Source organism: Corvus kubaryi, unplaced genomic scaffold (assembly GCF_017639235.1).
Source record: "Corvus kubaryi isolate FWS band 111438036 unplaced genomic scaffold, C.kubaryi_AGA036_p1.0 37341, whole genome shotgun sequence".
NCBI classification, from domain to species: Eukaryota; Metazoa; Chordata; class Aves; order Passeriformes; family Corvidae; genus Corvus; species Corvus kubaryi.
The window spans coordinates 1441022-1467895 of record NW_024581112.1 but is presented as its reverse complement, the minus strand read 5'-3'; the positions used below and the strand labels follow the sequence as shown (position 1 = coordinate 1467895).

General features: G+C 42.2%; 1 protein-coding gene across 2 annotated transcripts; it reads left to right on the top strand.

Moving 5' to 3' along the window:
• Positions 1-41: 41 nt before the first annotated feature.
• Positions 42-24875, top strand: PLCXD2 (phosphatidylinositol specific phospholipase C X domain containing 2). Of its 2 annotated transcripts, none has more exons than XM_042031555.1 (4): positions 42-198; positions 13495-13955; positions 16442-16683; positions 19137-24875. In XM_042031555.1, the coding sequence occupies exons 1-4, from the start codon at positions 63-65 to the stop codon at positions 19291-19293; spliced, it is 996 nt and encodes a 331-aa protein (XP_041887489.1). In that variant the 5' UTR covers positions 42-62; the 3' UTR covers positions 19294-24875. The 2 variants fall into 2 exon arrangements, with proteins under 2 accessions (XP_041887489.1, XP_041887490.1); XM_042031556.1 differs by lacking the exon at positions 42-198 and adding an exon at positions 10507-10667.
• The last annotated feature ends 1999 nt before the right edge of the window (positions 24876-26874 follow it).

Below are 26874 nucleotides of genomic sequence, written 5' to 3'. Positions count from 1 at the left end.
AGAGGGTGCGGGGGCGCGGGGTGGTCTGCGGCCGGCCCGTCCGCTCAGCCTTCCCGCCGGCCATGAGGGGAGGGCGGCGGCGGCGGCGGCGGGGCGGCGGCGGCGCCGTGGGGGCCATGGCCGACGGCAACGCTGACTGGATGGGCTTGCTGCCGCCCCCGCTGCGCTCCCTGCCGCTCTCCAACCTCGCCATCCCGGGTAGGGCGGCGGGGCGGGACGGGGTGTGCCGGGGCCGCCCGGGCGGTGGTAGGGGAGTCGCCTCGGCCGCGGCGTCGCGTCCCCCGTAATTTAAGTGCTGAGGTGGAGGCTGGGGCGAGTGCTGGGGCTGAGAGGAGCCCTGTCCATTGCAGCAGAGAAAGGAGGGCGTAATCTCCCGTAAATACCGCTGTGAGACTTTAACCATTGACATGCTGCTTTCCCTGCCTTGAGCAAAGGTAGCGGTGACCGCTGGAGGCCCTCCTGAACGTTTGCGGGTGCTTCAAGTAAGGCTGAAACCGGGTAGGGAGAAAGGCTTGGTTGCGCTGAGCCAACAGCTGGAGGTTCATCAAATGGAAGGTCTGTTGAGATGGGGCTCTGAGCAACCTGCTCTCGTGGAATGTGTTCCTGCTCGTGACAGGGAGCTTGGAACTACGAGATCTTTAAGCTCCCTCCCAGCCCAGACCATTATATGGTATGTTTTTTATAGCCTGGTTTACAGATAGATAAACTGATAAATGACGACAACACCAGATGACCTGAAATTTACTTTGGCTGATCTTCCATCTGTAAAAGGCAAAAAATACTCTTCCTTGCGAATGTCAACAGGGAGGTTTTTAGGGGTGGTTACTGTAGCTCCTTCTAATAGTGGATGTTAGACTCTGGTACAGGCTTAGTTTTCATTTTAGTGCTTTAGCTTGTCCACTAGCACTTTGGATATGTGTTGTAGCATACATACAGTCTCAAGCTGTGCCTGGGGAGGTCCAGGATGGACGTTAGGAAGAGTTTCTTCACAGAAGGGGTGATTAGACATTGGATTGGGCTGCCCAGGGAGGTGGTGGAGTCACTGTCCGTGGAGGTTTTAAGAAAAGACTGGATATAGCACTCAGTGCTATGGTCTAGCTGGCAAGGTGGTGTTTGGGCTTAGGTTGGGCTCTGATCTCAGCGGTGTTTTTCAGTCTAATCGATTCTGATTCTATATAGCAAACATTCAGAGACACTTCCCTAGAAACAGTAACTTTTTGTGTCAGAGGTAACACAGCTGCTTCTCTACATGCTTCAAATACCCTTGAGAAGAGATGCCCTGTAGAGAAAGGGCTGTGTACCTCCTATGCACTGCTGTGTTACCTGAAGCAGAACACTTAAAATGACAGGTTTCAGTTAAAAGTGGTGCCCTTTCCTATCCTGATAGTAGCAAAAACATTTTACGTGACCCTGTTCTATTGAACAGGGAAGCAGGACAGAAAATAAGTTCAACGTTTATGTAAGATTCAAACATCAGCAGACTGTGAAACTTCTGGCAAAGAAAGGCTTCTCTGTTTTAGTGAACAGTAATAAATCATCTTCTTGTTGGTGTAGCCACTTAAAGGCTGTGAAACTGCAGAATGTTATGGTATAGATTGCATTAGGTGCAATGCTGCTGTCACTTGCAAACATCATGCAACCAGCGTTGCAGCAGAGAAAGCAAGTAAATGAGTGGTTGTTTCACTAATGCCATGGTGCTTTTAAAAGGGGTGATGCTTTTTTTTTTTTTTTTTAATTTTTGCAGTACATGTTCATTTGTGATCAAGGTTGGTCTATCTCCCCCCCACTTTCCTGTATATACCTCATGCAACCTGCAAGCAGGCAAAAGATACTTTGGGTAGATTTTGGTCATTTTGATTACTGTTATTTTAGTCCAGTCATTATTTTGCTGAAGTGGGGTTTTGGTGTGGTGCTTGACAAAGCAACTTTTTTGAGCACCAGGCAGGTGTTCCTAGCAGTGTGCAATACAGGTTGCAGTTGAGGAATCTTTGCAGATGCTGAACAGCAATGAGGACCAGTGTTACCTTGAAAAGAGAGATGAAAGGTTGAATGAGAAGCATTTTTGTCTGTGCTTAATACCTGTGTGTGCATATGACAGGAGTGGCCTGCTTTTCTCGATCTCGGGATACATTTGTTTTCTCCCCTGGAATGATGGAGTGAAATGGTTTTGATATGGGGAGTTTGTTTGTTCTCCCCTCCTACTCCTTGTCACCCTTTGTACATAGGATCAGAGATAGAGCTCCAGGAGTGGAAACCTTAGAACTTGTTTTAACTTGAAATAAAATCAGCACTCAAAATGATGCAACTGTTGTTCTATACTTTTTGCACTTTAAAGAATTGCAACATTTAAAGAATAAAATTTTACCTTTCTTTAAGAGAAGAGCAAAATGATGGTATCATGGGCTATTTAAAGTGAAATAATTGAGAATGTACACAGAAAATAACTTCTTAGATTTAATTTATGTGCTAATGTGAGTGGAAAACTCCCTTGTATGTTGCCCAGGATGTCTTCATAGAGTTCTGCTTTATTTGCTGCAAACCTTTTGCTTTCAGAGCTGCTTGTTTTCACTGGCTTTAGAAAAGGTGGCTGTGACTTCTGAGGGTCCTTTTAAAGCTCCATTTTTCTATGATTCCATAATGGTGTGAAACACCTTACTGGATGGTAGAGAAGGTCATTCTTTCCTCAGTCCTTAGAACCGACTGGTAGCAAGCAAATAATGTTGAAGATGGGTATTCATGAGGTATATGGGGTGTTTATATGCTTATTTAACTCTGTGCTCAAAATAGAGAGAAACTTTGAAAAAGTCAAGGCCTTTCTCCAAAGCTTGTGTGCAATCAGTTCCCAGGTTTGGGCTTTTCTGTTACTTCTACTGGGAAAAACTAGCCAAAATGCTAAACCAATATAGTCTTAGGCAAGGAAAAGAGATGAGATTCCCTGTGCAATGTCATGAAAGGAGGGATCTTTTGCAATGAAAAATTGACAAATATCAAGTAACTAAAATGTCATCAACTTTACAAGCATACCATATAGTCAACAAAAATAACCACCCTCAACAAGTGATGACCTTGTGTGAAAGTCTAGAGGGTTTTCTCTTAATTGCATTTCACTAATCCTCTTTGGATGTGGGTTTAAAAATGAACCCTTAAACATTTTGATTGTGGACGTGACCTTTGGCAGGGTATGGTATAGCACTTGTTTAATCTGAACCTGGTTTACATTAGAAATTTTTATGAAATCACAGCTGTGGTAGTTATTACTTTCTTTGGTCATCTTTTGATCTGCATCTGCTACTTTTCTTATTTCTCCATGTAGAAATGGAACACAAAAATCTGGAGTGCTCTCACTGATCAGTTTTCAAAGTAAATCATCTATTTAAAGAATTAGCTGGAGAAGCCTAGTTTTTCCTTGCTTATACTTGCATCCTGATAGTTGATAGCACCATGGTTTGTCTGGTTTATACTGTTTCATTTGAACTGCTGCAGAAATTTTTAGAAAGGCAAGCAGCTTGATTAACTTGGTGTTAGAGTCTGAAGTCTCTGCATCTGAAGGTACAGTACCATTTTCCTGTTTCATCAAACTTTTACATGAATACTTGTATTAGAGCAGGTGAAACATTTTTTCTGTCTCAGTCTCCAGTGTGTGAGGTGACGGTAAGCTCGTGCGTTTTGGTTTGAGACAGCAAGGCAGTCTAGCAGATGTTAACTGCCAGCTAACAGTGTTTGTTTTTATTGAGTGTTTCATCTGTCTAGCCTCCAAGGTGCTGGATGAATGTCATGAGCTGAAGAACAGGCAGTTCTGTGTTCCTTTGGGTCTTGGTAATAATACATTTACTTAATCCTGTCTGGACTATTCCAACTTTAAGTATATAAGAGCCATGATGTAACAGGTATACTTGAAGTTTTGGATCAATCTGTATCCCTTGATTGGTTCCCAGTTCTGGTCAGGACAGCTAGCTGTGAGTTTTTCCATACTGCTATTTTCTTTGTCTTCCAGAGAAAACATATGATGACTTAGGTAGGGATCCACTGCTGCTTGCAGGAGCACCCAGAAGAGTTATGGGTGCCCTTTTGTAAATAAAGTAAGGTAATGAAATGTCTCTTCTGTCCCCTGCCTTTCCTTCTCTCCCCTTGCAAATACAAATGAGTGAGTGTGTTCCCCAAGCTAACCTGGTGGGGAGGTTTTGTGTGGTGATAATGGTTTAGAGGCATTTTTTTATTTTGAGAAGTGGTTCTTGCCAGAAAAGCTGCTTTCAACAGCTGCTCATGGAGTTGGGCAAGCCCCAGGGTGGGTGCTGGACTGTGTGGGTATCCCAAGGGAACATGAAGGTTAACCTGATGTGTCATGGTGCTGCAGATGTGGACAGGAAAGAACAACAGGTGGAATATGTAGAATATTGTATAATAATATATGCAGAATAAATGGGTGATTGTTTTCTTTCATATACTTTGGCTGAAACATAGGCTATTAGTAAAAACAAAGCTTACTGGGCAACAATTAATTTGACTCTGAACTAAGCTGTTTGATAGAAGTTGCTGAAGAGAGCTAAAAGATGGGAAATTTGGGAAAAGTAAAATGTTCTACCTTAGCACTTTGAAATGTGATACTAAAAAAACCCCAAACCTTACACCAATGGTTTTCTTCTGGAGTTTTTTAAAATTTTGAAATAAAGATGTTTGTGTTGTGGGTCAAACTTGATACATCTAAGGCTGGTTTGAAACAGTAAGGCAGCTTTTGCCACCAGAAGTCAGTTTTTCAGCCACTGGTACACCTAGAACCACATGTCACACTCAGCAGAGTGCTCTGCTGGTGTGGAACGTGCAGGCTGGGCAGGCTGCCTTTCCAGGGAGAGGCGGGGCAGCTCCCCACCTGTGGCTTCTGGTGGTGTACAGGGCCTCTTCTGTCATCTTCTGGTGATCCCATTGGTGTGTTCTTGCTTCCTCAGAAAGTACGTAGACAGCTGGCCAGAATTTAATTTCTAAGTCATGCAGAGCATTTGGAATGTGGGGCCATTCCTGTCAGCATCAGGTTGGACAACTGGTGAGGAGTTTCCTGTGGGATGCTGGGTTGTAGGTAGCCAGAGCTGACAGAAAAAAATGGGGTTTACAGTTCTGGAAGCATTTTTTTTGAACAGAGAAAATCATATTGGCCTGAACATGGCCAGAACAAGACCATATTGGTGACTTAGAATCGTTGGTAAAGTGTCTTGAACATGACTGTTCACTGATCTCCAAGGAGATATGTGTTCTTGCTCTTCTAAAATAGTAAATCTTTGCTGCTCCAAACTATAGCAGTAGTCAAGCTGCCTAACTCCCCCCTATGACACACACACTCTTGACTTTCTAGCCCACTTTTAAATAATAACTTCCCATAGCTCATTTATGGTAGTGTCAGTATGACTGGCCCAAAACTTCCCATACTACAGTGTGCTGCTGTTTCTGCCCTTCTCTGAGAAGTTTGTCCCAAGAGCCTCAGTAGGAAGCCTCCTGATTTTGATTTAAATGATCAAAGTACTAGGACATTACCATCCCTGGAAAACAAAGCTTTACAAATACAGCTAGTAGGCAGTCTTAACAAGGAGCAGTCCTGCTGGCCAAGCCTATGGTTAAGCTTAAAGGAGGATTAAAAGGCATGGAGAGGTGTTGATGTGTTGATGACCTGCTGTGAGTGACTGAGTTGGTGAGTTGGACAGTGTGACATGTGCCAGGTTCATGAGGAACACCTGGAGGTGGTGGGGCCCTGAGCATCTTCTGTGCAGGATGCCATCTTCCCATCCACCAACTGGCCAGCTGCTGTCCCAACAGTGTGACTGTTCCCCAAAAGCCCCATGAGCTGCTAGACTTGGAGCTGGCCAAGCAGAACCAAAGTGGTTCTGAAAAGAAGCAGCAGCACTGTCCAGTTGAGAGCTGGCCACTAGGCTCCCACTGGATTGGGTGGTTTTTCTCTTTGCCTGTGTGACTCTGAGGTGAGCTGCTGAACTTGCTAATGCTGTGATTTTCTTGTTTATTTGTTCGTGGGCTGGTGTGGACTGTGGACGTGCATGCTGAGAGGAGTGGTAGTGAGCTTGAGGCTGCATCCTCCTCCCAAACAGTACTCCTTTGGAGTTCTAATTAAAAGGATCATTGAATCAGCCAAACTGGACATCTGTTGGGTTGAAGCTCAAAGGGAAGAAATATAAGATTTATGTTCTGATTCACCAAGCTTTAATTTCCCTCTCAATTTAGATTTCATCTACCAATGAATGAGGTGGTAACCTCACCATGCGTAAGTATGGTGATGTTGAGTATTTGGAAATGCAGAATTTTCTGAAAAGACATTTTATTACCTTGGTAGGCTATTTGATTGTAACAGCAAATCTCTAATATTTTTAGAGAGGCTGTTGAACTATCTGGACTCTTACACTGATAGAACATTTGATGGAAGTTGTTCCACTATTCTTAAGTAACCAAGATATGTTGGTTATGTCTTTTGTATGTCCATATGTGAGGAACTGGTGTGGCGGACACCGGGTCTGTGCAGGAGTTCCCCTGAAAAGCCAGTTTTAGGGCTTTTCTTTTTAAAGAACTTATGTAATCTGTTTAGCCAAAACCAAATTACTCTTGAAATGCTGCAAAATTTTCTTCAGACAGTATATGAAGGTCCTAATTTTTTTTTTTTTTTTAATCTGGAAACATTTTCTTTCTTCCTGTTTCTAGGGTACAGATTTTAATAAGTGAGTGACTTAAGTGTGTCTGGTAAGTGAGTGCAGAACATACCAAAGTTTTACTTCAAATGGAGAAAACTAGTCATGATGTTAATATAAATGGTTGTTGTTCTCCTTCCATGTTGTGAAAGTTTGTTTGCCTGCTTTTCCAGAAAAGATGTTAAAAGAGGGAAAAGTACCATGTAATAAAAATTTCCCTAGAGCCTTCTCAGAAGAGAATGAACCCTTGGTCCACTCAGTTCTGAGTGGTCACAAAAGAGGAGTTTAGGACTCTAAACTGAAGGGCTTTTTCCTTTTTGAGCGTGTGGATCAAGTCAGGCTTTGAAATGGTAGAGACATAATGTGTCTTTCTTGCATTCCCATTGCAGACAGCTGAGATGGTTGATAAATGGGAAATCACTGCTAAATGGCCTTAAACTTTGATGGCAATAACTCCAACCAGTGCCAAAAGGATTTCTCCTGGCTGGAAAGACAAACAAACTACTCTGTGACATTGTGTCTGAGACAGTTTTAGGTTGTCTTTAAGCTCTTGCATCCCATTGCGCTGCCTGAAAGTGGCAATGGGGGAAATCAGGGTAGTTCTTGGATAGAGGGAGGGAGTTTTCCTAAGAGGATTTGGTCTGTACTAGGATTTGTCTTAATGGGACTGCATTAAGAATATCTAAAGGATTCTTGTAGGTTTCTTAAAATATAATCATCTCTATAGTTTTAGATAATTGATTTTCAATAAGATGTTTCTTATTTCTGCCTCATCTTCTTTTGCTAGACAAGTGATTTGCTTTTCATTAATGAACTTTTAAGATGTTAATCTTCTAATAAGAAAATCTGGATTGTTAACGACCTGAATCCTGAGGACTTCTAGGCTTTGAGAGGCACTTTTGCTTATCCTGTTTTTCCCTCAGTTTTGGCACACACAGGTTATCTGGTTTAAAAGAACATTTGTGGGGTAGCCTTGACTCGCTAGCACTTTAGATGCTGTGTTTTTGGAACTTGATTACTGTTTTTCTGCCCATCTTGGCTTTGTAATGCCTGCTGTGTCATGTGCAGTGGTGTGCAATGTGTGGGGAATGTACTTTGTCTAGTGAGCAAAGCTTGTGCTAAGAAGTTCAGCGTCACTACAGCTGGGGTGATTCTTTGGTCGTAAATGACCCTTTGATGCTTTTACGGGATGGGTATGTTTTGTTGACCTTGCTTCTTAGCTTCATGTTATGTTAAACATTTGTTTGTTGCAATTTTCATTCTGTTAGTATTCTATTCATGTAAAGACCAGTCCAACTTAATCAGATCTAGTTAAGCTTACCGACAGCACACTCTTCTGCCCTTGTGCTTTCATTTATTGCTTCTTGGTTGGCCAGATGTTTGTAGAAAGTGTCTTGAGCTGCTGGTTCTGACTAGTCTGCAGCCTTGGAACCAGGGAGGCTTGCAATATGTTGGGAGACATGCTTTTTATCCAAAAAAACCCATGAGTTTTTTTGTCTTGTTTTCGAGTGATTGGCAGTGCACAGGTATGTTCTATGTTGGAAGATCTCTGCACTCTGTATGCTGTATAGTCATATGTTTAATGTTCCATGAAGGTAAATTTACGAGGGGTTGGTGACATGATGCTAATCCCTGTCCCTCTGCTACAACTGTATTTGCAGGAAGTATAATGTGGAAACAAAAGATAATACCAAATGATACAGAATCATAGAATATGCTGAGTTGGAAGGGACCCACAGGATCATCAAGTCCAACTGCTGGCCCTGCACAGGACACCCCCAAGAGTCACACCCTGTGCCTGGGAGCATAGTCCAAACACTCATTGAACTTGGACGGGCTTGGTGCTGCGACCACTCTCTATTCCAGTGTTCAGCCACCATCTGGGTGAAGAATCTTTTCCCAAGATGTAGCGTAAGCCTCCCGACTCAGCTTTGTGCTGTTCTCTCAGAGTCCTGTCACTGGTCTTGAGAGTGAAGAGCTATAAGCTAGTATTTGTTGAAATTGAAGGCTTGATAACATTCTGTTGATGAATGTCATTTGTTTCAACTCCACCATTGGTTAATTTGACTATCTGTGAGTAAGTAGCATGACAAACAAACACACTGGGAAGTTAGATTTTACTGCAGATGTGGTGATAAAAGGCTGCTTTCTAACAATTAGCACAAGGGCTTCAACAAAAAGTCATCCTGAATAGTGAAATACAATCTATTTAACATATAAATTGAATTGAAAAGTGAGCTCTTTAACATACAATTAACTTGAGGAATTAGTATAAGCAGAATAAAAAGATGTTTAAAGATATGAATGAAATTTAATCCACATTGCAATTACTGGGATAAAATTAAGAGGTCTATCTGTCATTTTAAGTCTGGCGTCTGGAAGATACCTATATAATATTATTCTAACTATAACAGAGCCTTTGATAGTTAAATATCTGGGCATTTGATGGCATGTGAGTTCTGTCCTTGAAGCTGCCAGTCTTTGTCAGATGAAAGAAATGAGACTGAAATAGAGCAGCGGCTATCTGTAAGAGCTGCCAGCTGATTAGCAGTCTCCTAATTTTTGTCTTTGAATGTGCAGTCTCTTTCATGATTAAATTTAATGCTTGCTGCTTCATGCTGCACATCTTCACCCAGTTGGAAGCAATTGGCAAATCATCATCTCTTTGTTGTATTTTCTGTGCCTGACTTGGTTTTGGGAAGGGCTGAGCACCAGACAGATGCCATGTCACTGGAGCAGCTCGGTAAGGTTTGCAGTCTGAATGCTGATCCAGTCTCATCTACAGTTAAGTCAGTGTCCTGCACGTGCAGGAACTTGCAGCAGTTCAGGCTGGGCTTGTGGCCTCTCATTACCACAAGGACAATGAAGACAAAGTTTCTTGGCTTTTCTCTGCCTTTTGACTTCTCAGTGTGTGAGGTGGAGGTTATAAATGCCTAGTTTTGTTAGTTGCTTTGTCCACAAGCAACAGTTTTAAAGAATAGCTTTACTGAATAGGGTGTTATTTCTATTTGAGATGTTAATTATCATCTGAAGTGTCTCACTTCAAGAATTCTTGAGGTTGTTTTTTCCCAAGGAAAGTAAGTACTTAGCGTAATTTGAGGCAATGCACTTTATTTGTGTGGTGGGGAACACAGATGGTGAGGGATTTTTTACAAGTGGAAAAGACTTTACAGTGTATGTCGCTATGAGGGTTTTGTGGTTCTTGCTCTGTCCAGGAACTGCCAGCCTTGTTGCTGTCACTGGGCAGTGTGGACGTACCTTCACACATCCTTGTGTTACATATGAATTGAGAATGTGCTTAGCAGCTCTTACACTGACCTCCTGACAAAATGGGGCTCGTTTGCTCCATCCTTCTGGTGTAGGCTCTGCCCTTTGTCTTTAAAGTTTTACAGATTTGTGTTGGTTTAGGTGATGCTTTTTCAAAAAGAAATCATGCTGTATCACATGTATCAGCAACCAGCTTGGCTTCTGCTATAGCTACAGAACAGCAAGACTTTTTATGACTTTGGGGATAGAGAAAAGGAGAGCAGGGATTATTTTGACATCATGATGCAATCCGCTTAGCATGTACTTAATATCACAGCTAAGCTATATTAAAAGGCAGTGCCTGAGCTGGTAGTATATCACAGTGATCTCAAAGTAGGGCCTGGTGGATGATGTGGGTCTTTACCTTGCTCTTACCCCACAGCTCCACAAGTATCCAGTGCTGTTGCTTCAAGGTCTCAGTTTGGGGTTTTTTCCTGTTACCAGAGTTAAAACATTGTGGGTCCAGGTTTGGCCTAGATGTTGGTGACTGGCCTTTTTAAATGACCACTGAAGACCTAATTGAACTTCTGCTGTCTTTCCAGCCTCAGTACTGATCATAGAATGATCAACAGAATTGGTGATGCTCCCCTGCCCTCCTTACAAGGTGATGTGTTACCAACAGTGAAAAGGAGGATATGTTTTGCAGATGCTCCAGCTCATGTTCTACTTGGTTATGCCTAGGTATGCATGTTGACTTTGTTGTAGGAGAGAAGCTCCATATCCTAGGCTCCATACCCTAGGCTAGGGGCAGGATTTAATAGGATCTTCTCTAACTATAGAAGCATGTCACACATAGTTCAGTTGGCTGGGAAGGCATGCAGTTTTTAAACTATGTGTTGAAAAAGTTGCAATGTGCTGACTTGTTTTTTTTGATGTTGATTTCTAGTGCTAGGCTATAAATAGAATTTGGTTTGTGATAGTGCGGGGAGAAAATTGGCTCTCTCTATCCTTAAAAGTGCCTTGTAAGTGACAAACTGCAAAGGAAAGACTTTCGTGGCTATAGAGTGATCAGAATTAGGAAAATGAGTTGTTTTTTGGTTCAGATTTACTTAGACAACTCTGAAGTGACAACAATATATTTGTGGCCAGATAAAATTCTCGTTCCTTTTTAAGTCAGATTTATGAGTCTGACGAAGCATAATGGTGAGAGTGACTGCTATAGACAGGTCTCAAGAATGCTGCACTGTCTTAGTTAAAATGAAAATATTTCTTATGTCATTATTCTACAATGTTAAACCATCTTCTACAGTGAGCTAAACAGAAGAAGAAAGAAAACTTGATAGAACTAAGAACTAAGAAAGAAAACCAACCCAACAAAACAAAAGATTTCTTTGTGCAAAGTGACTAATTCCAAGGTAGAAGTCAAGCCCCTTGTTATTGAAGTCTACTTTCCAAATATTGTAGAAGCTTGAAAGATTCATTCTGCTGTACAGAGAGGTAGATGAAACTCAAATATCTGTAAACTACTGTTTAAAGCATCATATAGTTTCTGAAGTGTCTTCACTAGATGTTTGCTCCTGGATTTTGTTTGGGGTTGTGTGCTTGGAGATGGGGGGAAAAAAAAATCTAGGTATCACTCCACAACTAACAGCCACTTTGTGATGTAGTTTACTGGGACAAGTACTAAAAAGCTGCTTAAGCTGGCATCTTTGGTACTTCTCACTTCTGTCTAGAAGACTGAATGGAAAGCGGTGACAGAGAATCCACTTTTACAAATGCTGTGAAGAATTCATGAAGAGCTAGTCAGAATTAGTGCTCATTTGTAAAGCTTTAAAACTAACCTTCACACTGCCTCTTCACTGGTTTTGAGCTAGTTGAAATCCATGGAAACAGAGTGCATTTAAGGTTGTTGAGAAATGATGTTTAGTTTATGCACAGTCTGTTCTTTCATCTGGATTAAAAATGCTGACAAGGTAATCCAATTAAGATCATAATCTTGTTTGTAGCTCTGATCTTGCATCACAAGAAATGCATCACTGTTCATGTGAGCACTGCTACACAACTAAAAGATTGGGGTAAAGGAGGCTCTGAATGCCTCAAATGTTATTTTGAATATGAAAAATTAGGATTTTAAAGAGTTGCAGACTGAGGTAGAGCAGGAAATTTGAGAAAAGCATGATCCTAGAAGCAGGGACAAGCATGCAGGAATGTAAAACATAGGTGTCAGCAGCACAGTGCAGCGTCACGGTACCCTGGGGCACCTGGAAAATGAGCTGCTTGGGTGAAGATGCTTTCTCTGCACTTCAGCAAGTGGGTCCACGGGGAGCAGGTGGGGTTTGGCTTAATGGGCAAACTCTTGTCTCCTGTCCTGAAGACAAAGGGTAGCAGGGCTTTTACAGCTCCTATAGTGTTTTTGCTGGCTGGAGCTTCACAAGGAAGGTAAGCCTGGAGCAGCTGCAGCTTCTTGGCTTTGCTGGTGCCTGGTGGAAATGATTAGAAATCCCTGGTAAACCCCAGTCTGTGGTGGATCAGCTTCTGCCAGTCTTTGCTTTCTGCTGTTCTGGTACAATGCAGACATACACTGTCTTCGCACTCTTTGTTCTGTTACTGACTTGGCTAAGGCAGGGATATTTCATTGACTCTGAAACTTTTCTTTTGGAGTTTTGTTATTTCACAGGTTTTTTCCCATTAACTACTGAATTTTCAGTTGGAGGTTTTTTCTAATAAGTAAAAATTTTATATTGGAGATGCAGTTTCTCTGCCAAGGTACAGATTGTGTTACAGGGGCTTTTTGGACGTGCATTATTTTGGTAGGGATTGGTGATTTTGATTGTTGGTTGTATTTTTTTGATGAATTTTCTGTTCACCATACCTGTGGTCACTCAAAAGCATGCCAGGTAAAAGACACGTTCATGAACTTGTTTAACATGAGTTTGGTATCTATCCATGCTGTAACTGGTGGTGCGTTCAATTGTTCCACCTCTAAGGCCAGCCAGTCATTGCCCACTGTTCAAACTACTAATCATTTATCTGCCATCTTGCGGCTAAAGTGAAATGTGCTGGTAAGGCATGGACAGGTGCAGATCCCTCAGTCCATTACATGAATAAAGATACCTGTTCCAGGATGTTTGGTGTATAAGGTCATGGCTAGATTTACCAGATAGAATTAAAGTTTAGATTCTTAAAATGAATCTGGAGTCTCATCCTAGATTAGTCATGTACCAGGCTCTGGGAAAGCTTTGGGGGTTGATTTGTAGTTTGTAAACGAAGGAAGGTTAGAAGGAAGTTTCCCGTTACCACAAATGTCTGTTCTGTAGTGTTCAGGGAGCACTGAAATTGGGAGCTCATGCAAGAAAGCAGTTCAAACTGAGAACCTTATGCATAACTCGTCACACTATCGGGGAAAAGTAAGGTGTAAAGAATAGTCTGAAAGACTCACACATGAGCATAATTCTTCTGCAACCCTGCCATATGCATAGGACTTAGTTCCGTTTTCAGGGCACGTGGGTATATGTGTTTTGGGAGAGTCACTTTTTCTAAAATTAATTTTTCTTGGCTCTTTTTCTAGGATCACATGATTCTTTCAGCTACTGGGTTGATGAGAAATCTCCTGTGGGACCAGACCAAGCAACAGTCATCAAACGTTTGGCCAGAATTTCCTTGGTTAGAAAGATCATGAAGAAATGGTCAGTGACTCAAAATCTAACTTTTAAAGAGCAGTTGGAAGGTGGGATCCGCTACTTTGATCTTCGTGTATCTTCCAAACCCGGGGAAATAGGACAAGAGATTTACTTCATACATGGCTTATTTGGCATCAAAGTATGGGATGGGCTGAAGGAGATGAATGGTTTTCTTGAGCAGCACCCCAAGGAAGTAATCTTCTTGGATTTCAATCATTTCTATGCCATGGAGGACAGCCATCACCACTTCTTGATCAACAGGATCCACTCAGCATTTGAATCCAAACTTTGTTGTGTTGAATGTGTAGAATATGTGACACTACTGTACATGTGGGAGAAGAAACACCAGGTAGGGAAAGGATGCTTAATGTTTTTCAAACCTAAAATGTTAAGACTTTAAAGAGACAAGCTTTGTGTAGTTCCCACTCACAGTATTGGACCAAAAATGCTGCTGATGGTCAAGTTAAAGCCCACTAGGGCCTTGTTTATGTAGTGTGCACGTTTTCCTCTATTTACATGAAGCTGTGTATCAACTCATCCATGGTGTGGTGTAGTGGTTTGGTCTAAAATATTCATTACTGTTTATCTTCTGTGAGATAAGAATTAGGAGAAATGCAAAGCAGGCACCAAACTTGAAAAAATATAAAGAAGTTTATTAACAGACCTAAAAGAAGAAAAAAAAAATCATACCACACCTTCAGAACTCTTCTCCTCCCCCCATCTTCCTCCCTTCTCCCACTGACAATGTAAAAAGACAACCCTTGAGATGTTCAGTCAGTTTATCACTTCCATAATAACCTTGTTCAGTCCATTTAGGAAGAGGAATCTCTCTTGCCCATGCTATGAAAACATTATCACAATGAGACAGCCACCCAGGTTGGTTCTCTGCTCACATGCGAGTCCCTTCCCCCCCCCGACTTACAGCTTTTCCCACAACTGCTTTTGAGGGTCCACTGTTGAAATTACTGGGGTAGAAATTTAAGGTTGAGCCGTTCAGAAACAAAAGTTCTCTTCACCCATCTCTGGGAGCATTTCATCTCTAAGAACAGAGGCCCTTCTCCTTCCCTGGGAGCAAAGGGTCTTCCTCATCTTCATCTTTAGGACTATCTCTGGGAGCATCTCTAGGAACTGAGGTTTTCTCCTTTTCCATTTGGAGCAAAAGTCCTCATCGCTTCCATCTCTCCCTGTTCAAACTTCTCATGAAATTACAGCTGCATCAGCATCTGCCTATCTCAGCGCAGGTGCTTTTGCTCACAAGTACAAGTTGAATGCTCCACCCCCCATGCCTTCATGAAATTACAATGGGTACTCTGATACATCATAGCTTTACAACAGAATTTCAGCTTTAAGCATCTCCTCTTTCTCTTCCCTCAGGTTTTCGGCTCTTCACAGCACTAAAAGGGTTAATGTCACCTAGGCCTTGCAGCTGGAATGAAGCTTATTGCTGTTGGTCACATGCTCTTTGCTGGACAGTGGTGCAGCTTCAGCTGAATCTTGGCCACAGTGGAGGGGAGGGGAGCTGAGCTGCTCGGGCTGCCCACAGCAGGGCTGTGGGGGGGTTTCTGCGGGTGGAGCAGGGCCCATCAGCTCCAGGATGGCTGTGGCCTGGCCCTGCACAGGGCCCGCAGCCACCTGTCCCAGCACCGGAAACGAGAGAGAGACTCTGCCTCGGAGTTTCCTGTTCTTAAGCGTGGATCACAGAGGCGGTCACAATTTTAAGTGGCTCAAAGAATTGTCCATATTCAAGCTGGCCAGCTGATAGGTTCTGTCAGGTCACAGAGGAAGCTGTAAGCACCCCTTTGCAAGAACATCACTTCTGGGACTATGCTTGCTAACCCATGACATGTGGCCAGTCTGTGTCCTGCTCCCAAGCATGTTTGTTAAATAATTAAACTGTAGTATCCTTGGAGCTTTGTGCTCTTCACAAATGGTTTTCTCTTCTGGAAGGGCATGTAGTGCAGACTTGTGTTGGTGAGGATTTGATTAGCTGTTGTCTTTCTGACTAGTGTGAAGCATATCAGCTTTAGCATGACTATGGTATGGTACTGAATTTCTTACCTCCTTTGCAGCCATCCAGATCTGCAGAGGTGAGGTTAATGCCTCTTCTCTGTGGTAACTGCTCCCAGAGGTACATGAAAATTGAGAACCGGAAAGGGTTTCAGCTGCAGCACATGGTCTTAAACTGGAAATGAGGCTTTGAGGAATCGTTCTGAACTGATGCTGTCAATACTAGGGTTCAAAATGAATCTTGTATACATGTGGGTATTAATAAAAAGTGTTGCCTCTTTGTGCTGTAGAGAAGCACCTTACAAGGTATAAAATACTAACTTTGGATTTGACAGTTTTGCTGACAGCAGGACTGGCTTTGGCATCTCATGCAGCAAGTGTGAACACGGTGCCAGTATGCCAGTCATGTGCCAGTCAGCCCAGCACACTTTAGCCTCTTAGGAGGTGCTCAGAAGATGACAAAACTGCTAAAATCCTTAACTTCAAGTACAGCTACAGTATTTTCTGACAGTAAGAATTTGCAATGTATTTAAGCTGAGTTCTTTAAATGAAAGAGGCAACTTTGTCATTTTAAATGGATAACGCTTAAAGCCTGAAGCAATCCTGTCCTCAAAGCTGAACAAAATGATCTCCATCTCCTTTGGCAATAGTGCAACATATTTACTGACACTCATGACTCAAGAGCAGCTTCTTTTTGTTTGGTCCTCTTTTCACTGCTACACTAGCTGCAACAGTACTGTGTGAACACAAACCAATGCAACAGCCTGTCCAAATAAAAATATAGTAATTGTGATTTTTTTCTTTTGTTTTTTATTTTTGTTCTGTTAGGTTCTCATATTTTACCACCACCCTTTATATCAGGAATATCCCTTCCTATGGCCAGGTAATAAAATGCCAGCACCATGGGCTAATACAACTAATGTGCACAAACTGCTACAGTTCCTGGAGACCACACTTGGGGAACGAAGTCGTTATGGGACTTTCCATGTATCTCAAGCAATTCTCACACCTCGAGTGAAAACGATTGCACGGCATCTAATTCGTGGTCTGAAGAACACACTTGTTCATAGGTAAGGACTTGTCTTGATTTTCTCAGTTCTTTACTTAATACATCTCGTGTTGAAAGAGCCACTGAGCTGGCAAGAAACTAGGAAACGTTTGCTTAGGCTTGCTAAAAGCATGCAGCTTTGCTCATGTTGTTCATGAGAGATATTTACAATCATTAAAAATAAAGAATTAGTGAAAATAATAAAGTAACAGGATGTATATGTGTTTCCTTGTAAGTGGAACTTTTCCTGAATATTATTTGATTTTGTAAAATGTGGGATGGATGTGTGGCTTCAAAGCAATAATTCATTTCAAGCTGGCTGAAGTGGAATTTAGGGGGGCAAAAAAAGCTTGTGCCACAGAGGAAAATTGCTTATTTCTGGACTCAGTTTTGCATTTGTCCATACAAATGTCTCAGTAATTTTGGTAACAGCCAGAGATGTATGACCTAGGACAGTATTTTACCTTGTATTTTTAGGGGGTGGGGAGGAGGCTTTCCAAAAACTAGATTCACCATTTGGCTTTTTTTAATACCACTGATCATTGTACAATTAATTTGCCTATAAGTAAGGTCGCTGTAAGAGGGTTTTGCTTTGATTAGCACAGAGTGCCAGTGATTTTTAATAGCATTAACAGCATGAACAGTATAGTTCCATATGATTTATTTTATGGAATTATTACCTTGTAGCCCATTTGCTAAAAATTACCTGAACTGTGAAAGTCCTCTTGGATATTAGGAAGAAATTCTTTACTGTGAGAGTGGTGAGGCCCTGGCACAGGGTGCCCAGAGAAGTTGTGGATGCCCCCCATGGAAGTGTTCAAGGCCGCATTTGATCCGGCTCTGAGCAACCTGGTCCAGCAGAAGGTATCTTCTACCTTAGGGGGTGTTGGAATGAAATTATATTTAAGGTCCTTTCCTACCCAGGCCATTCAATGATTCTGTGAATAAGGGAATTTCAGGTTGGGTATAAATCTGTGAATTTTCAGTCCCCGTCCTGTTTAGAGGCGTTCATGTGGCACACCCACAGTCAGACCGCGCTGCGGGCTGGGTTCGGTGTCGGTGGCCGCGGCTGTGCCGGCCGCGCTCGGCGCCAGGTGGCGCTGGGGGCCCGCGAGCGGCCGCGGGTCCCTGAGCGCCAAGGCCGGACGGAATTCCTGGGCCAAAACTAACAGAGGACCGTCGCATTTCGTAGAATGGGCGAGCAGCTTCGTTTCAAGGGACTCCTGGCACAGATCTGTGCTGTAAGCCACTGTTACTGGGAAGCCTGCGTTCAATCCAGCCCTTTCCCTTATCCTTACCACTCGTTTGAAGTAAACCGAAAGTTGCAAATAGATGCTGCAGTTTGCATAAGCATGATTGCTTGTGTGCATTTGCACAAGCTAGCTGATATGCAAATCTGTCTTCGCAGTTTTATGTAGATGCCTGCCTTCTTGTATGGAAATTTTGCCCTGAATATGAATATTTAAGTGTTCTTGAGGTCTTGCTAAAGGAGAAATGTGCAACAGTCACACTTAGCTGGCTGAAGTCTGGTGTGTCCCCTGGCAGTAATTACGCCTTCACTCATGGTTCTTGATAAGACTTTTTTATTGTCCTGATGCAGCAGGAGTGGAGTGTTTTTAAATTTTTTGGTTTTGCTTTTTTCTCTTCATCATCTTGTTAACTAATTTGCTAGCATACCATCTTCTCAAATAGTGTATACATGTTACAGCAGTAATCTAAATAATGCTAGCATATTTAGCCATTTGTGTCTAACTGCTGAAAAGCCTGGTGTTTCATGTTAGAGTGCAAAAAAGCTGGTGCAGACTCCTGACTTGCACCGTGTCCAAGAAGTTACTTGAAATTTCTCCCCATGGTAGAATTTGTAACTTGATTTAACTCAGTTCCTGACACACCTCCCCTTTCTCCAGTTATAGTGATGTATAGCAGGATGTTCAACCCCTGTGGAGCTGACAGCTTCATTCTAGGTTTGGTTTCCCTGACCCCATTGCTCTGGGTGGGTCTGGAGGCTGGAGAGAGTTTGGGAGAAATGCAGTCTGCTGCCTCCAACAACTTTTTTTCCCCACCCACCTTGAGGCAGAGAAGAGCAGGGGAACATCTTGGGCCAGGTACAGCCTTGCTTTGTGTTACACTGAAGTCTGCTGTGAAATTGAGCATTTGACTTAACATGTGCTTGGGTGAAAACAAACCAGGGTGGAGAAAACTGTAGTGCAGTGTTAAATCCTGACTGCCCGGTGAATATAGAGGGACTGCTGATTTGGATTGATGACTGACCAATATGTCTGTGATAGCTCATGACCACGTGCTGTGTTAAGCACTCATCTCATCAGCCAGTTGCATTTAGGGTAACAGCCAGGACCTGATAACAAATATGAGATAATATATTTTGTAAACAGCATGGTGTTTGAATTGAGTAGAGTATGTATAGATAAGTGCCTCTTTTAAAATGTTTAACTTTCTTTATTTCAATTTCTTTAGGAATCTGCCCATGATTTTGAATTGGGTGAAAGCACAGAAGCCTGGTGTTATGGGTGTTAACATAATTACATCAGACTTTGTGGAGCTGGTTGACTTTGCTGCTACAGTTATTGCATTGAACGACCTCCTTTTAGAAGAGGACGAATCTGCAACTTAAATCCTGATTGCTGTGCTCCACTTGTGCTCCTTAGTGGACATCTTTGAACTGTGCTAAATGTTTTACTTGTCAAGTGAAACCTATTGTAATCTCTCTTTATGAAAAAAGTTTCCTAGAGGAAACGTGGTTAAACATCCCGTACAGCCAGGTCCCTTCTCCTGGTGTCGTGTGGACCTGAGTGAATCACCGCGTGCTGTGTGAGTGCTGCTGCGTCTGTCTGTGTGTGTGTGCTCTGTTTGGCTGAGCTGTGCACACATCTGCTGCAGACAGGGGCTGGCCTCTGGAGCAGATGTACCCCATTGTGTGCACATCTCCCTGGTGACCGTGCTCCCAGCACCCCTGTGTGTGCATCCTGCCCACTTCCCATGGCCAGGGCTCACGCCAGGGATCGCTGCTGATCCCGTGGCAGCGTGACCAGGCTGGCTGGGGCAGCATTGTTCTTGGGCCACCTCAGGCATGGCTGGGCTCAGCTGGAGGCTGCTGCTGTGTTCATTATGCTGTTTTAGACACTACCTCTGACTTACTTGAGAAGACAATACTGCTGTTGTTCAGGGAGAAGCTGTTAGCACTGTTAAATATCCAAACTGTCCTTTGGGCCTCAGAGGTGAAGGCTTGGCACAATCTTTCTTCTCTACCTCTTTATGTTACTTTTTTACTTCAGTACATTTATTGCAGCCATGTTTAAGTGTGTTTCTTTTGGCATTAATTTGGAGAATATTTCAGTCTTCAAATTTTGAGGTTTAGAACTCAAGTCTGAATTCCTGTGTCCTGTGACATACAGGAAGCATTAATTTTCCTGAATTCCTGGGACATTTAGGAAACCACAGCATAACCTTTCTCTTTTACCTGTTGGTCACTTGGGTTTTTTTAATCCATTAGTTTTTCTTCGGGGAAAGTCTCTCACCCAGGCAGCCCTTCTCTCAAAGGAGGGTGGGCCAAGTGGGGGCTTGCTCAATATTCTAAGAACTGGAGCTGACAGGGACTACTCAAAGCCCAAATACTGGATCACCGGTTTGTGATGGGACAGTGAATTCTGCAGTCCAGCCTGAAAGTTGTGCTTGTAGACAGAGAGCCACAGCCATTAACGGAGACATTTCTCCAGCCTTCACCTGCTTGTGACAGAGTAAGCAATAGTCACACAAGCGCAGGCAGGTGTCAGTACTGCTTCTTTCTGTAGTCATACTCATTTTTGTGCTGGTTCACAGTGAAATGTGACCATGTGTTTGAGCCAATGCAATCATATGTTGGTACTTATCAGCACTTAATTTACTAGCTGATAGTATCCTATGGTCTGATTTATCTTCATTGTGGTTTTGTTTTTTTTAAAAAAGCAGAAAAGGGACTGAATAGCAGATACTTCTCTGCTCAATCATCTTCCTAAAGCAAGATTGGTGCTTTAGTGCACCAATTGCACTAAAATTGTGCAATATTGGTGCACTAATTATTCACTGATTATGAATTTGTATTTATCTCTAAGCTTATTTATTGCAGACTGGATTGTCTTTATACATATTTTATTCAAAGGAAAAATGAATCTCCAGATTTATTATTTATTTTGTTGTTTTATCCTGTATCTGCCATCATGATCTAACAGCTGTGAAAAAATCCCAACTTTCTTTGTTTGCTTGTCACAACTCAGGAGAAGTTTAAAGGTTTGCAAACCTTCCATGTGAACCTTGGCCGAGATCAGAGCAGACTGTAATCTGATTTATCTGTTGTTTGCATGGCTTTCATTAGAGTTCCTTGAATTTTTTTGACTGAATCATTTCTTGAAGGGAGTTGAGAGTGGGGGAAGTGCCTGTTACTCACTGTCTTTCTCCTTTCCTCTTGTGTTTTAGTGATAGGGGATAAGTCATAAAAATCAGGGTTTGGGAACTGTGCTCAAATTTCTAGTTTAATGCTTCCTTTTAAAACCACAGCAGAAGGTTTTTATTGGGGTGTTGTTGTTGTTGTCGTAATTGTCAGAACCTGTTTTGAACAGTTCTGTTCAGTCTGCAAGTTTATTTAAAATACCTGGATTTTCCTTAGCGGAATTGTGTTTACTATTTTATCTGTGGCCCCAACTGAAACTACACATGGGTTTGGTTTCAGTGGTTTTCTTCTGCAAATTGTCTTAGTGCTCAGAGCCCAGTTGGGTAGAGCATGGTGTTAACACCAAGGTTGTGGTGTGGGCCATTCACTTAAGAGCTGCACTCATGACCCTCATGGGTCCCTTCCAACTCAGAATATTCTGTGATTCTGTAACTTGGCTTGAATGCCAGTGAGACAGAAATAATACCATTGCAAGGTTCCCTGCAGAACTGGAAGACCAAGCAAGGTGAAGTGAGTATGCTGTTTGTATTTGACCTTTAATCTATTTTGTACTGTGTGTGTAGATATATATATATATATATATGCCTCAAAAGAGATTTATTTGGCTTAACCAATATTTGTGTGTGCACAGTAATGACTGTCATTAGTCCTTCTGCTGTATTTATCTGAATAGAGATGGGATGGGCTCAGGGCTTTGGTTAGATATTTTTAAGTGCAAACTCTGAAGTTTCTCTAACATATTTGCTGTTAGCTCTTGCCTCTTGAAATAGAAAATAACATGCTGGGTGTTAAGAGTGTTAGCAGAGGGAAAATAAATGGAAAATAGATTTAGTATTAATGGTTAAGTATGTGTGGGGGAAAATGTTTCTGTAAGTTTGGCCTGTCAGAAGAGACTCGTGTCATTTCAGAGCAGTACTTGGTGCTGTGCTTCCACTGTGAGGAATCTAATGTTCTCAAATGGTGAGTTGGGCAATTGGCAGGTAACTCTTGTCAGTGACATGACATCTCCCTTGGCCTACTCTGGGCATCGTTCATGCTGGTGTTTAGAATTGGTCCTAGGGTTGTCCTAAACCATCCTAACTAAGCAGTGTGAACTACCTTTAGTCCGTTCTGTTACACAGAGCAAAGCTATCCATATAATAGGCTTATCTTGCTTGCTCAACACCAAAACACATCCAGACTTCCTCATGCCTTGCCAAATGGATCTCATCTAGGCTTGGACTTTGGCCTGTGGACTCTATTTTCCAGCATAGCAAAATTAAAAGGTGAGCTGGGCAGCAAGGGAGGATCAAGGAAGTAGGGCAGTAGTTTGCATCCAGTGTCCACATGGAAGGTGTGGCAGTGCTTAGCCCAGTTTTGGGCAGCACAGTGGAGCAGGTCTGGCAGGTGAGTGACAGCGCTGCAGCTCACACTGGCACACTTGGCCAAGTCTGGCCCCTGAGCAGTCTGCCCCTGAGATTAGCAAATAACAGCCTGCAAGGTCAGGATGTGTGAACTTGAGGAGAACGAAGATGAGTATGAGCACAGGAGAAGGCTGGGGGTTCTTACTGCTGATGTAGACGCACATCTGGTGAATACAGTGGTTTTAGTCTTGCTTGTATATCCCCAAAGCTGTAGAGTTCACTTTTAAACAGGCTGGGTAGAAAACTTCCTCAGAAGAATTGTTCTGACCTCTTGACCATTTGGTAGGTGCTGGGAGAGGAGAAGTCAGAAAACAAGCATCTGCTCGAAGCAAAGTACTTAAACTGTGTATTCTTGAATAATTACACATATGGTTTGTTATTAAAGATTCAGGTTAGTTATACACTGTGTTATGACTGTTGTTTCTCTTCCTGGTGTGCAGTCCCTGAATGCCAAGCACACTGGTGGCATTCCTCTTCTCGCACTGATTGCTGCTATGTGCAATTTAAGGGCATATTTGAGGTACAGGAGACCTCTGTGTGTATCCCTGATGGGAAGCAGTAGGGAGATGTTTGTTACGGAGCATCTACAAGTTTTTAGCCTCTTATTGTGTCCCGTAGATGAAAACAAAAAAGAGTTAGTACTAGATTTTGCAGACTGACAATCTGTTGGCTTCTGACTTGGGGACTACTGTCATAATATATTGAACTGCATAGGGAAATGGTGGAGTCATCATCTCTGGAAGTGTTCAAAAATGTGTGGATGTGGCACCTGAGGATGTAGTTTAGTAATGAAAACAGCAGTGATGGACTTGATGGTCTTGGAGGTCTTGTCTAACCTTAACAATTCTGTGATTCAGAGCAGAAATGCTGACTGCGAAAAGGCCCATATTCTGTTAAACGGCCTCTTTGGAGGAAAGAATAATGGGGAAATGCTGCCTTAGCTCCTAGCACATGCTGGGTTTTGATGTTGTTGGTATCAACTTAGCTGAATGTTGGAGTTTAAAAAGCTGAATTGTAAGGTTGAAGAAGCACTTTTGAGCAGGGATTTTGGTTCAAACAGAAGCAGGACTTCTGCCAAGATGCTTGTCTCTTCTCATCTGGCTAAGCCTTTGGAAATACTTTCTTTGCATACTTGTCTCAGGTGTCAGAGTTCATTGATGTATCATTTAGCAGACATGGGTTTAGGACTTAAATAGAGATAGAGGACATGGATATTTTAATTTAGAATTGGGTTACCTATGGAAGTCTGACTGAGCATGTGTGACTTGAGGTTTACTTGAATATGCAGTATTTAATATGATGTCCATATGCTGTTTTCATAATACTTTCTTCTTGACTTGAACACATAGTTACAAATTCCTAATAAGTAAATTTTTCGGTCAGAGAACCACTGTTTGGGACAAAACTTCAGCAAATTTTCAATGCTTGTTAAAGCACAGAGAAATTGTCTAATGTGAGGACCAGAACTGACTCAAAAATTCATTTGAAGTATAGATCGGGTCTAAATGCAGTCCTTTTGGCAGTGGGAAATAAGATTTTTCTTTTCTTCTTTGACAAATTCTTATTCCAGCTTTGGTTTTTAGCTCAACAGATGGGTAGAAGAGCCAGAGCATATGGTGAAGAGCAAATAAATTTTATGCTAAGGACATGTATGTAGGACTAACTGTGGTAAGAGTATAGTGATTTACTTACTGACACCTTTAAGGGTAATCCTATTAGCTCTTTGGTGTAGGTTTTTAAATCAGTCTCTATTTTGTATTAAAAATAATCAGTCACACTAATTCAATACATCTGTTCTGTTGAGTGTGTTTACTTCTGTATGTGTATTTATTTCTCCACAAGTCTTATCAAGTAAACTTTTAATTGTAGGGACTGGAATAGGAATGTCAGCTTTAGAACAGTGTGCTGAATCTGCTTATGTTGTATCCCCGAGTATTTATGTATTGTGTGTTGTCCATTTAAACAGTACTTCTCTTACCCTTTGTTAGACCTGTGATACCACCTACATTGAACTGCAGTGTATTCTTAATTTTGAAAGAAGTGTTGATCAGCACATCCTATATAAAAACAATTTAGATGGTTCTTTGATTTTTCTCAATGTCAAATGTATTTTCCAGATGGATTTTTTTATTTATACTGTGGAAGGATGCAAAGGGGGGACCAGGTGAAGAGGAGTTATGAATTCTCAGTCTTTATTTTGTGCAGTTTGTCTTCTTTTTGCAGTTTGTGCTTTACCCATCTGTCCAATTCAGTTTTGTGAAACCAGGATGCCTCATCTGAACTGCAAATAAATTTGGGGTTTACATCTGTTTCTTCTGCTTTATATCGTTGGGGGTTTTAATCCTGAAAATAAAAAGTACAACTCGAGCTAATCATCTTTGATGTGTGTTCTGTACTGCTGACTGTTTTGATATGTGATGATTACATCATGAGTCAACCAACATCGGTTGAGCTCAGTAATTTCTCTGATGCAGAATGGTGTAATTGAAGGTGGGTATGGGGTTTTTTTGAGGTGCTCCATCTTTCTGCACCTGTGTCCCCTGAGTAGTCAACATCCAGACAACATCCTTTTTTTTTAGGATGTGCTGACTACTTCTCAGTGCAAGTAGTAGTGCAAAGTGATTAGAAATCAGGGTGTGCTTGCACTTGTGTGCACACACAGCTACATCTTTGCCTGACTGCACTGGGACAAAAGCCTACTAATCCATGGATCCAGTTCTATCCTGGAAGGCAGGTACAACTTCTGTGCAGCCTCTACTGCTGTAATATAGGTGATGAAGCTCCATTGTAACACTTAAACAGGAAACAAAGCATTGATAATGATTCCTGGAGCCTGGGCTAATGTTGGATGCTTGTAACCCAGTGAGATCAGACACACCCTTCTTTTGGGTTGCTTTCAGTGCACCTGTCTTGAAGATGTGGAAGTACTAGGAGTGTGGACAGGGAGAGAATGGCTGGCCCTGATTCCCTCATGTTTTCAGACAGTGGTGGCTGAGGGGGAGCTATCTGTAGATTTTTTTTTTTTTTTTTTTTTTTAATCGCAAAGTTAGAGCTGGGAATTCTGAGCTTAATCACTACCTGTTGTCTTAGACATCGAAGTAGGTGTTTGCAAACCAGCCTTCATTAGCAGTGACTCACACAAAGCTAACCATTGGTGTCAGTAATGTCTACAATGTGCTCTAGGGAGGGAGTGTGCCACTCGTTTTTTTCAGAGTATACCTATGCAGCACGAGTCTAAAGTGACTGGCATAAGCTGCCAGTGTGTAAAAAGTTAATGGTTAAATAGCTTGGAGCAGCAGTGTGACTTCCATCCCCCACCCCCCATACAGTGTTTCCCCAGGCCAGGAAAATTACGAACCTTAGAGGGGACTTTAGGTGCAAGAGTGAGAATGATTTCATCGTATTGCTTCACCAGGGGATTTAATGGATTTTTTTTTTTTTAGGCTGTGTGCCTTCAGCAATGCTGGACAAGGTCACACATGCATATACATGTGCATATATGCATGAAGTAAATTGTTATTTTGAAGCATGTAATGGGACTGCAAAAACTAGAAGCATGTTCTGTGACAAATTTATGCACGCCCTTTATACCAAGTTTCGTTGTTGCCACAAACCTGTGATTAGCTGTTCAAACAGAATCATTCCTGAATTGCATGTGTCTTACTATTTACCTCTTAGGGGATGCTGCTGAACCTGCATGCAGTTTTTCTAGCTGTGGAGGATAAACTCCTCCATGCTGTCTGAAGGACAGCCAGTTTGGAGCCTGGTGTATGCTGCCAACTGCTCTCCTTCCTTGTGTAGCTGGAAGGGGAGCAAAATGCTAGCAGGCTCTGGACCTGAGTAATGGTAATGTCACTGATTCTTCTCATCAGTTAGGTGACACACCAGGCACTTGCATTCGACTAGAAGAGCATTTGACCAAAAAGCCTCTCTCCAATTTAAATGTACTAAGTGAGGTCAGTTTGTCATGCTCTTGGGTGAGCAGATGCTGGAAAAAGAAACCAAGTGAATTTTGAACTGCTGGTTGGTGAGCCCAGCTTCTCTTCTTGAGGATCAGGGTTTGATCCGCTCAGCTGATAGCAGTGCCACTGCCCGAAGTTAAGACAAAGTGGATTCTTCCGGAAAAGATGGTGAGTGCGACCAGGATCATTAACAGGTAACTTTGTTGCATGGCTAAGCTGTTAATACAATCACACTGAAAATCAACTTTCCCTCAGTTTAGGGATTTGTTTAAAAATTAAAGGCAAAATTTGCTTAGAGTAGAAAATGGCTTATTGTTTTTGTTCTTTCTTGTGTATCTCTTATCTGCAGTAGAAATAAATACACCTTGGGGGAAGAACTTTGGGATGGTGCAGAGTCTGCTCAA